The 12,794-nt window shown below is 28.1% G+C and overlaps 1 protein-coding gene across 1 annotated transcript; it reads right to left on the reverse strand.

Moving 5' to 3' along the window:
- Positions 1–9,262: 9,262 nt before the first annotated feature.
- On the reverse strand, positions 9,263–10,376 carry OCT59_029039 (uncharacterized protein; the record flags this gene model as incomplete). The annotated part of the gene is made up of 5 exons (XM_066141079.1): positions 9,263–9,287; positions 9,373–9,389; positions 9,763–9,866; positions 10,070–10,156; positions 10,241–10,376. 5 exons carry the CDS (start codon positions 10,374–10,376, stop codon positions 9,263–9,265), a joined length of 369 nt encoding a protein of 122 aa, XP_065994432.1.
- Positions 10,377–12,794: the final 2,418 nt, after the last annotated feature.

A 12,794-nucleotide genomic window follows, 5' to 3' on the forward strand; every position in this document is an offset into this window, starting at 1 on the left:
AACCCTAACCCTAACCTCAACCCTAACCCTAACCCTAACCCTAACCCTAACCCTAACCCTAACCCTAACCCTAACCCCAACCCTAACCCTAACCCTAACCCTAACCCTAACCCTAACCCTAACCCTAACCCTAACCCTAACCCTAACCCTAACCCTAACCCTAACCCTAACCCTAACCCTAACCCAGATGAGAATTAGAATCATTCGTGTTAAGGCAGATCGGGCAGAATTCTGTCGGGGGATATAAGTCCTATATAGTGTTTGAAAAGGACATTACCACATGTAAAATATGATTGAAGTAGATTTGATTTTAAAAGCATCGTAGATTGACTTGTGGCTACTGCAGATGTCGCCAGTAGGGAAAGTGAAGCCTGTCAAAGGCCAATGGATATCATCAGAGTTGAATTTATCAAACAAAGGTTTGAGGGTGAGTGGCAGTTGGTAATCGAGTGAACGTGATACAATCAGTAATTTTGGCGCGAAAATCGTCAGGATATCGCGGTCACTATACCAAAGAGAAGCCCATATTGGCATCATTTGTAAGTCCAAAATTTGGACGAATTGAGTTCAATAGGAGGAAGAAGACGTGCGAGTTAGCCGGTCGTCAGCTAATAGTCGTTATACTGGTCACCAGAAGCCCTCGACTTTATGAAAGGATTAATCTTGATTTTGGATTCTATGCGTAAATGACGAAGCGCGCGACACGATTTTGGAAGTTTTAACGACCTTCTGATCAAGGAGCGGGTAATTATTCGATTATAGGTAAGTCGATAACGTTTTCTGTGAATCAGTAAAAATTTCGATAGGGAATTATGAAACTGTCAACAAGCGTAGCGGTGACGATAACGTAAGTTTCAGCTTCGGTTAAGAAAGCTTCATGTTCAAATGAAAATTTTAATGAAATATTCTTAATATAAAAATTTTCACGCGAATTTTTGATTTCAAAAAGAACACAGAAACCGAAAGGCGTCTAAGTAAACTACTCTCCCTAACGCCATTTAAAAATTGCGATTTTTTTAAACCATCACAATGATTTATTTTTGATCGGAATCTTGCTACAGTCTCATTTCGGTCTCATTTGGTTCCGCGTAATCCCATTTGCTCAATCTATCAAAGCAAGCGTAAATATATTAATCTAATTATCTACAAATCTAATTACAAATTTATATATGTAATTATTATATATATAAAAAATTATTCCAAAATTATTTATAATTACATTATTTTCTACAAATCTAATTATGTAACTACAAACTTATTTCTATAATCTGAATACAACCATAAATCTAATTACGAATTTCTTTCAGTATGACCACAAATCTAATTATCGAATTCCAGAAAAATGGCCTTTTCTATAGGGTAAAAGCGTACATTAATCCACAAATCTAATATGTAATTTCTATAAATCTGAATACAACCATAAATCTAATTACGAATTTCTTCAGTATGGACCTCACAAATCTAATTATGAATTCCAGAAAAATGGCCTTTTCTATATATAGAAGAAAAGGTACATTAATCCACAAATCTAATGATGTAATCACAAATCTATTTTTTTATAATTTAAATCTGAATTTTTTTTCTATGCAAAAAAAATCTATTTTTTTTTATTTTTTTTTTGTACTCTTAGAAAGAAAAATTCTTTGATTATTTCTTGTTTTTGCACCTTTTAAAATTTGCGATTTTGCAACTTTACTTTCTAAGATGTCGTCTTTCTTGCAGCAATAACAACAACATCATCAAATATACTCAATGTCATACGAAACTAACGAAGATACTAATGATACCAAGAAGAGACAATGCCAAAGACGAAGATGATGATGACAATGACGAAATTGATAAAGGTATATAAAATTAGCAATTTATGATTAACTAAATGTTATAAAGAAAATTTGACATACATTACTCCGCAAATATCATATGAAAAAGGCCCACGAAAGTGTGAAATTGATGTATAATTTATTAAATTTAATAATCCGAACAAATGCCAAACTTAAAGAAAGCTTTGGTTATAAAAACCTAATTATAAACCTGTAGCCTCAGATTTTATACGAATTGGAAAAAAATTCCGGTAGCAATTAAGTCAATTTAAATAATCAATGGATACTGAAATGGACCATTATCCTGCTCAAGGAGGACGTAAAGGATATAGTTTTTTCGACTGCTACCAGCAAATTTATGGCTTCAAGGAGGACGTGACGTAATTTTTCAAATACTGTCAGCAAACTTACGAATATTGGAAAATTTACAACACATAAAGGTAAATAATAAGTTTTGGTAAAAAAATTTATTTAATATATTAACATTATTTTCTAGAATTGTCTATAAATATTGTATGAAGTATGGGAGAGTCGCTTTTTACGCTTTTACAACATATACACAAACTTCCCACTCCTCCTCCAATAGCCGATACGTTACAAATTTGTGATCATGATCAATTATCGAAGCTTGTGTTGTTATCGACACTTTATCTAGGATTAATAATGTCAATGAATTTTGCAATTTAGCATTTTTTTGACTAAATGATGGGGTAAATCATCTCGACATTCGCTTAGTTATATTTTTGGATGGTGATACGTAACTCTAAAAGAAAATAGCGCACAGACAGCAGGTAAGATTCATATACTGTAGTACAGGCACAAATGATTTAATTTAATTAATACCTAACTAATTTTTTTTTATTTAGGTCACTCACTCAGTTATATTTTAAATAATGACGAGAAGAGTCGCTAGTTTCAACAAGTAGTCATTGGACTAAAGAATTAGGAGAAAGCAGTAAAAATTCATATAATACAGGTGCAATGATTTATTATTATGATTCGAGTAGTAGCTGTTCATTTAATTAATCTCTTCTTTCCGACCTATTATTTCGGCGGTAGATTTTATATTATTACTACAACGACCACTCAGAAGAACGTGAAACCGAAATAAAAGCCGCTTGTTCAAACTGTCAAAGAATATCTTTGACATTTATAAAACTTCGTTGGAACGTGCGAAGTACAAGCACTATATGAGAAGAGATCAATTTCGTTATTGTCTAAAAATATTACAACATTTTCGAACTCTAGAAACGTATTTTAAAATATATCATGAACGGAACAAAGGACAAACAATTAAAACTAACGTTATAAGAAGTATAATAAAAGTGGTGGTAACGGACATCTGAGTTAACAGGAAACAAATTAAAATTAATTATCCAAAGAGCCCAAACGGCATAGAAAAGTTGTTATTAAATCTGGCAAATAATAACTATAATATATTTGACGCTTTTCCTGACCTTAACACCACTTTTTTTCTGCAACGCATGAACTACTTATAATTATGGCGAACGTTGGTTAATATTAGTTTAAACCAATAATTTAGTTAGTGCTGATGAAGGAAGAAGATTATAGGTAAAGAATATAAGGAAAAAATGTAAAAAAGAAAGGTATGTAATATTTAAGAAATTTATATATTGGCGCGAATAGAGAAATGATTTATTAGAAAATGAAATTAACGATGGTAATACTAAGAGCATAGGAAATTTATATGATGAGAAAGGGGGAGGATGAGGAGGGATGAAGGAGGATGGAAAAGGATAGATTTATTTATTTTAAATTTTAAATATTTTTAGTTGAATGCTACATATATTACAATATATTATTAATGCAATGTCAAATAATTTTAAATTTTTAAAATTAGAGCTTTAGATTATTTTATGTTAATAAAAAATAACATTAATTCATATTATATAATAAATTAGATAAAAATATGCTTTTCTGCTAATTTTTTACATAACCTTATTTATATAAATCATATATTAATTAATTAATTGTAAAAAAAAGAAAATCATTCCATTCGTCCAAAAATGTAATTTGAGAACAAATTTTTATTAAAATCTCTGCAAATTATATATATACTGCTTTTATTTTTAAAGTAATACTTAATTTGGACTTTATATATATGTCGCGTGATTTTATTGTATGTTAACAATAAATTCTTGATATTGCTTAAGTGTAAATTTAAAATTTAAAGTGGTATTGTCTCCTTGGATTAGCTGCAAGTAGGATTATTTAAACAATGGTAAGAAAAATTCATGCGAATTTTCTTGGTACTGCTTAATTCTAAAGTTTAAATGCTGATTAACGAAATTCTGATCGTTAAGAAAATCATAGAATTTTTCTTAACACTGTTTAATTTTTAAGTTTAAATGTGATAACTGCTTATTTTAATCGTGATTTAATTTATTAATTAGCATTAAAATAAGCGGTATCACATTTAATTTTTAAGCAGTATCAAGAAAATTCTTGCGAATTTTTTCTTTTTTCTATCAACGTGTAAGTGTCGCGAAATATTTGTTATCATTTATTTTCTTTAAGAATAGATAAATATGGAATTTACAAGTAATGGCTGCTTATTTATTATTCTTTAATTGTTTGTTCATTCTTCGTTGAGAATACATATTTCACTTTGACATCAAATTTTGCCGTATACTTTGCATATATAGTGCAGTGAAGTCTTCGAATTCTGTAATTTAAATTCGAGATACTATTTTACGAAAAAGATGAAGGGTACTATGTTGTACTATATATTTTGTGAATGTTTTTTTGCTTACATGATTCGTTTCTGCAATTCTTTAATTATAACTAACTATTAACTAATAATGCCATAAGCCCATAATGACCATAAATCAATATTTTGATAAAAAATTTTGAAATTCAAAAAAATCAACATCAAATTGTATTTTTGTCTTTTTCTTTTTGATATACCAAGTTAATATTGAAATGATATCATGTCGATATCGTGTCAATATCACTTTTTTGACGATATCAAAGCGATATCAATTTGATATTTCTTCACATATATATTTTCCTGATATCTTTTCAGTATACTGAGTCAATATTAATACAATATCATATCGATATCATATTTATTTTACATTTTTTAAAGAAATTATCGCTATTGAAATGATATCATAATGATGCCAATTTGATATCTTTTCAAATAAACATTTTTACGATATCAATTTGATATACTGTGTTATTATCAAAATAATATTACAGTAATATCATAATGATATTATCCCGTAAATTGATATCACCGTGATACGAATTTAACATCGCGATTATATCAATTCGGCATGAATAAAAACTTAAGCTTTATGTTTTATGATAAATAATATAGTAGTATTATAAAAATTAGTATAGGATAAATTTTATCATATAAAAAATTGATTCAAAACTTGACTAACTCAACTTCAGTGTTTAAAACATTAATTAAAATATTAAGCAATCAATTTGAAAGAACTTTTTAGCTTTGTGAGATATTTCTGTAATTTTTTAACTGGTAAAATTTTCCTTCTTAAATACCTCAAAATATATAAATTATGATATCTAGTACTCTGAAAAAAATCTGATCTGATCAGATTTGATCTGAATCTGATTTGTTAAATTCAAATTAGATCAGATGAATTTAATCTGCAGTTCAAATTCAAATCAAAAAAAATTTGATCTGAACAAATTAGATTAGCTTCAAATTAAATCAAATTAAATCAAATCAGATTTAGATTAAGTTTATTTAAAATCTGAATCTAATCATATTGGATCTGATAGATTTGATTCAAATCTCAGATTTGATTTTACTAATAATTTTAGCTAAATTCATAATGCCAACCAGAATTAATTCATAATTTTAATTTTTAAACTCTAGCTAAAACAGATATGTCAACCATTTTCTTTTTTGATAATAGCATTTCACAAAATCAATTTTTATAGGAATAAATTAACATTTAATTTATATAATCTAAGTTTTCTTTTTAAGAAATTTAATAATTCCTACTGGAGTTAAGTGTATAATTCTGGCCAAATTACATATTTAATTTTAGAATTTTGGCTGAAATTTCAGAATTTTAGATTTAACTGAAATTATAAATTATAACTTTAGAATTTATAATATATTTATTCATATTTAAATCACATTCAAATTAGATCAGATTAGATTCAGATTAGTTTTAAATTAAATTAGATTTGGTTACCTTTACAGATATATTAGGAGTTAATTATAACAATTGTAATATAATCATGTATTAGTATATTAAAGTAAGATTGACATATATTTATGTGTATATACACTGTTACTAATACCTATCACATATCAGCAGACAAGACTAACACTCAGTTTAACATTATATTTGATTTAGATTTAATATTACTTTCTTTTTTTTATAACCTCAAATTTAACTTTTAAATTTTAATAATTTTCCTTACATTAAATAAACTTTACATTAAATAATTAAACTGAAATAATTTTTCTTTACTTATTTCTCTGGACTTAATAATATAAACATTAATTAAATTTCAGGTATATTATAAGCATATTCAAAATAACTTTTAATAATTAATATTTATTATTTTATTTATTGAGCTAAAATTAACTTTACTGAAGCTTTTGACAAAGGTCAAAATCCAGCCTTTTTATATATTTTAATATTCCATTAAACTATTGTAATACTAAACTATTTATGATACTATAAATTGTTCTACAATGTTTTACAATATTTTACAAGCAATATTCTACAATATTTGTTTTACTATAAATTATATATTACGTCATATGCTAAACACATGTTAAAACTAAATTAAATTAAACTAAACTATCTAAAATATAACAATATTAATTTTTATACTAAATAAATATTTTTAATTAATATCAATTTCTGTGTAATTTATCCTATATCATCCTATATCTTTAGTTACAACGTGACATTTTGATGGGTTTGTAGGAGTTTTCAATTAGATTTAATCAAATTCAAATCAGATTAAATCAGATTTAATAAATTTCAGATCAGATTGAATTTAAATAAAGTCTGGTCTGATCTGATCTGTTAGAAATACTAATAACATCAGTATCCAGATATTATAATATTTTTGTAATGCAATAGTCCTATAAAAAACTTAAATATTAATCTGATATAATAAAATAATTAATGGATATTGTACAGTGGTATTTATATTGGTTAACGTCACTTCGTGACGTTAACCAATATAAATACCACTGTACAATATCTATGTTATCGTATAGCTAATGCAGATCATGCTTGAATAAACCATTAATATTTGATATTGTATACAAATAAACTATCGATATTCAATATTGTACACAAATAAACTATTGATATCAATATTGTACGATAATAAAAATATCGGACAAATAAAATCAGCATGATCCTATAGGGCTGTGCGATAACAATAGATAAAGATAATTACAAAGATAACAAAATGGACATAGATGATAAATAGATTATAAAATATTTAATAATTATACTAAACTTAATCAACCGGTTGCTGATGATAATATAATTTACATTAATGCTAGTAGTGAAGTGAGTTATGATGATCTTCATTTTCTTAAATATTGTGAATAGCATTTTAATAATAAAGCTAATGATAGATTATGTATAACTTTGCAAATAAAAATATGAGATGCCAATATTAATCAAAAAGCTTTTAATGAAGAACATAATAAAGTAATACTATTTCATTTACATTGGAAATTTGCATCATTTAATTATTGTTTAATTAATTTTTTATATAAGATTACTAGTAAAGCTATGGAGTTCATGAAAGAAAAAAATGGATTCTACTATTTTTAACAACTGCAAAAGTAAATTTTCTGAATATAAAGAATAAAAAAACCAGTACATTAGTAATTAAAAATAAGTTTGCAAATTTCTATAAATATATATATATTAATGAAGCGCAATTTGCATTTTACAAGTTTGTTAATTTGAATATTTTCCTTTTTTTTTAAATCAACTTATATGCATTTTCTATTATTTTTGCATAGTAAATGAAAAAATATATATCAATTTAATGCATAAAGATTTATTAGACTTTAATAAAAAGTAGAGGAATGAGATATGTATAAAGTATAAAAAAAACCTTTATTGGTTATGATAATATCCTGTATTTTATATATGTTTTTTCATATGATTAATATAACAATAAGGCAAATTTACCAAACAATTTATAATTTTTTTTACATACTGTATATTATTTTTTCTTTATTGTAATACATTACATGTATTACAGAAACTAATTTATTTTCGCACATTTTTTTATTAAAAAATCCCTTTACATATGGATAGTGTTAAATTATTTTATTATTAAATTAAGGAAAAATCAAAGGTGGTTAATCAGATTTTTGTGATAGAATCATTTTTCCCAAAAGCATATTCAAATTAATCCTTTTTTTACATGAATTTTTACTGATAAATTCTATTTTTTTAAAGTACCCATATTATTATTATAAGCCACTAATCATGTCAAGATTTCACATTATAATTGGACCAAGAACAATTGATTTTTTTTTTAATTTTATAAGATTTCTATTTTTTTATAATGTTTCACCATTACATAATATCAAAAAAGAAGATAGCTCAGTCTATATTGTAAGTAATAAAAAATGAATGCAAAAAAAGTTATCTTCCTATTAAAGAAAAATTCTTTAATAAAATCCTCTATCAAAAATAATCCCCCTATTAAAAAAAAATTCTTTAATAAAATTCTCCATCAAAAAATTGTTAATGGCAAAGGGTTCCCATTTAAAGATTCATTTATTGCTAAAGAAATACTTTATGATTCCAAGAATTCTAATGCTCTAATGATAGTGCAAAAAATGTGGGATTACAATGGAAGGGAATTTATGGAATTTGAGATTATAAAAAAATGCATAAAGAATTTGGAGAGTCTTATGAAAAATCTGAATCCATAATAAATTCTTATCCCAATCCTTGTTGTATCATGATTCTCATTACTACATGAGGGTGTAACTTTGATTATGAACAGTTACCAGAAGAAGATATCCTAATTATAGACCAAACCAACTTCAAGGAATATTTTTCCATCACATGCCACATTTTATCTTGCCAAAGATATCAATCCTAATTTCTCAGAACTGATAAAAATTAAAAATATTATTAATATTATTCCTAATGTTGGAGTTGTTATCACTGATAAAATTGTTGAAAATGGGCATACCATAATTTAGATGATTTCTTAGATAAACATAAATATATCAAGCATCAAAAGCTTGAAGGAGCTAATATAAATTTAGAATTTTTTCCTTTTGATATATAAATAAATGTTTTAAAAGAGAATAGAAGGGTAATTCTGCAATACATTTCCAACCACTTTATGCTTTAATAAATTTGGGATCTTTAAAATTTTCAATAATGTTAAATCAGAAGCCCAAAAATCTTTATTAATTTTCTGACGCATTTTTTTTAATTAGGTAATACATAATTAGCCCTAAAAAAATATTACATAATGAAGTGTGAGCAAATACAGTATTGTAATTCACACTGTTCACATTTAATAAAATAAGATCCTCTACCTTCTATACTTTATGGTCTAACTTACATAATGTCTCGTCATTAGTTCAAATTTTCACTACTAAATTCCATATATAAATTAGGATATTGATTTAATGTCTTGTTGCAAAAATAGGATCGGCTTAGATTAAGATGTAGATGATATAGTATTTACAAGGGATTCACCTGCACCTCTGATGCATCAGTCTTATTGGTTTCGAAGTCACGTGTCCGTTCCAATTTGGAACAGAGTCTTCATAAACTTCATAACCTACAGTACATCCTGGATCTGGTTAAATTTGAGATGGCACTTGCACTACAACTAACTATTTGGATTCTATTTATTCCTATCCCATCAAACAATATATAGATTTTTTTAGCTCTGAAAGTTATTTTACGCAAGTTTACATTACTTTCAGGAAAGAAGGTTTGATTTCGCTGTACACCGATGTTCTTGCTGATTTGTCATCAACACCATTCTTAAGTCTGAGAAGGTAGATTTCCATTATTTCCTTGCCTTAATTACATAAAATACTTTATTAAAATAGATTATCTCCCACAGTAGCAAGGCTACCAAGGAGCATTAATACATGCGAAAAATAAATACAAAGGTCGAGACTTTGCCCGTGATACATGATGAATTACTACGTTTATATCCTAAATTCTATCTATCCCTAAATTCTAAGTTGATTTTCCCACAAGATTACCTGTTGACTTTACCCTTTTCATTCTCGATTCCTGAGAAGTTTCCACCGGCTTCTGCGCCTCTCCCAACAACCAAATAATATGGCCAAGGACCTTGTCCGCCTTGTCTTTCATATCCTCATATTCATACGCAACAAATAAGGGTTTGATAACTTGAAAATGGTTTTCTTTCACTATCTAGCGTACATTCCATGAAATACCATTTTTCCGCATCTGTTACAATACCCCATACTATATCCATATCATAGTCGTCGTCTAGTTCATTCGCTTTGCGTTTATTCCATTTGTACAGTGGCTTGCGCAAATCCCTGCTTAAAATCATCTTTTTTAAACCTCAATCAAGCCAATCATTCTTCCAGTTGTCCGTGATTAAATTCCATGATCAAGATTTCTACGACCATTTTTTTCCTTTGACCAGCTTCTCAGGCACTATCTTTATTTGACTTTTAAACGGGAAAGTTGCGAGACGAGATAAGTGTAGGAACAGATACTTTTTGTGGGCTAGTACGATATGTCGATGGGGATTGTCGCAATGCGCGTTTCCAATCCATCTATAAGTTTACGCAATGCTTCTTAATATTTTTCATTTCTTAGTGTTGACACAACCACATGAAAAAATAGAGTACACGTCAATACTAGGATTCGGGTCTTCGCTAAGCCCATAGAGCTCACACACTTTAGGGAAGGTTCAGGAGTTAAATGGTTTTGATGGCGTCTCGATGAATATGTGAACTTGGGGTTATTTTTTGATACGAATAACTGGCATCCTCTCTAGGTGAATATCTCACTTCATCACTCATAAATTTTATTACTGCTCCATCATTTCCAAGCGCTGGTGGCTTATACAATTCACGAATATAATCTTTGAGGTCTTTGAGGCTTGCTTGTGTAACAAGAGATATAGGAGATTACTGGACCGAGAAATCACCTAAGAGCCTAAGAGACATATTCATGTCTTTAGTCGAGCTACCTTTGTCAACCGCCACCTCGAGCCGTGAACAGGAATTACTTGACCGCATCGCATCGTTGGAAGCATCGCTTAACAAGTCCGTCTATGGTACGTAATATGTTTGGGATGAGAATTTTAGGTTATGAAAAACGAGGTAATACCTCACAAACTACTGTTCGAATAAAGATTTTACTAATCAAGCTCTTGCATTGCAGAGTTCGACGTTATCGTTAGACCGAAACAGAACGCAAACAAGTGGACTTTAAATATTGAGAGAAGTTCGATTTGGTCCTGGAGTGAGAGATTGCCTAAGAGATCGTTGCGAGGGTCGATTTTCACTTTCCAAAGCTTGAGTTTGCACCAGCAAAGTCATTTTGTTTTTTTTCGCCTTTATAGCATCCTTGAGCTCGCTTCTCTACTTATTTTAACAGAGAAAGCGTTCGCGGTCATATTACCTTTGATGAGACAGAATAAAGTGATAGACATAACGGGTTATATAGTATTTTTTGCTGTACTGTACGTGAAAAAAAATATCGATCGGCCACATTGCATCATAGGTGTAACGTAGACTCCCAAGATTTGTTGAAAAACCCGTTCCACACATGCAAAATTAATGGCCGATATATCGATGTTTTATTTAATGAAATAAATCGTTGCAGAAGCAACAACTAATACATAAAAACTGCGAATGCATCGCGTTACATGATGTGAATAAAAAAATACTAATTATTTGCTAGAGGGAGTTTTTGGGGTGATGGGATGAATAATGACCGTTAGACTATTATCCTTTTCAATATCAAAATAATGACCAAGTGTATCGTGTGTATCCATAAGATTCTTTGAGCGTACACTATGGAATTTGAAATAAAGGGTATGCTTTTCGTAAAAACAATTGGAAATCAACATTTTCTACTACATTTAAAAGGAATTCCAGTGCTTTAAAATGCACAAACTAACATTGCTTTGTAAACGAAGATATATAATTATTTAAAGTAGTTTGTTTGCTTTTATTAGCAAGTTTTTCAGCAGATTTTATTACAACTTTTCTTATTATACTAGTATTATGATGTTATTCTGATATTTTTATTTTGGTAGGCCACCACTTTTTCACTCTACAGCCTATTTGCTATATCTAAAGTGCATTCCTGCTGCTCATCCTGTTATGCTCATATATTCTCTGCTTACGTTTGTCATTAAAATTTTCATGTGTTCCACTTTATACACATAAGATTCTCAGATTGCCTTTAAAATACTTCTCATGTTTTGATATATCATAATTTCATGTATAGAACGTCTATTCCTTTGATATGTCCCTTCTTGCTCATGAGCCCTATCAGGTCATCCTTAAGTTTTCCTCGCAGTCTAGTCATCAATTATTTTTATTTGAACATTTATTTTCGTCATTATTACTGATTTAGCAAGATATAAAATCATATGCATTGTAAGCATCATACTAATACAATATTTTTGCGCAGATACTATATGTGATTTGTTGCATATACATTTGGTAATATTTTATTTGATATCACTCCATGGTAAATATTTCTAATAAACGTTTATTTGAGCTTCCTCCTCATGAAACTTATTTTCATCATTTCATCATAAGTTCGAATTGACAATCCAAAATTCAATTAAATACAGTACACACATCTTTTTTCATCAATTAGTAGAGTATGCATTTAATTTAGTTATTATATTCTAAATTATTGTGAATTAAGAAATGTTTGTTTTTTAATATTTAATATATTTAACGTATTTTATATCTAAAATTTGTTTACTACAAGCCGCGAC

This window comes from Rhizophagus irregularis, chromosome 9 (assembly GCF_026210795.1).
Source record: "Rhizophagus irregularis chromosome 9, complete sequence".
NCBI lineage: Eukaryota > Fungi > Glomeromycota > Glomeromycetes > Glomerales > Glomeraceae > Rhizophagus > Rhizophagus irregularis.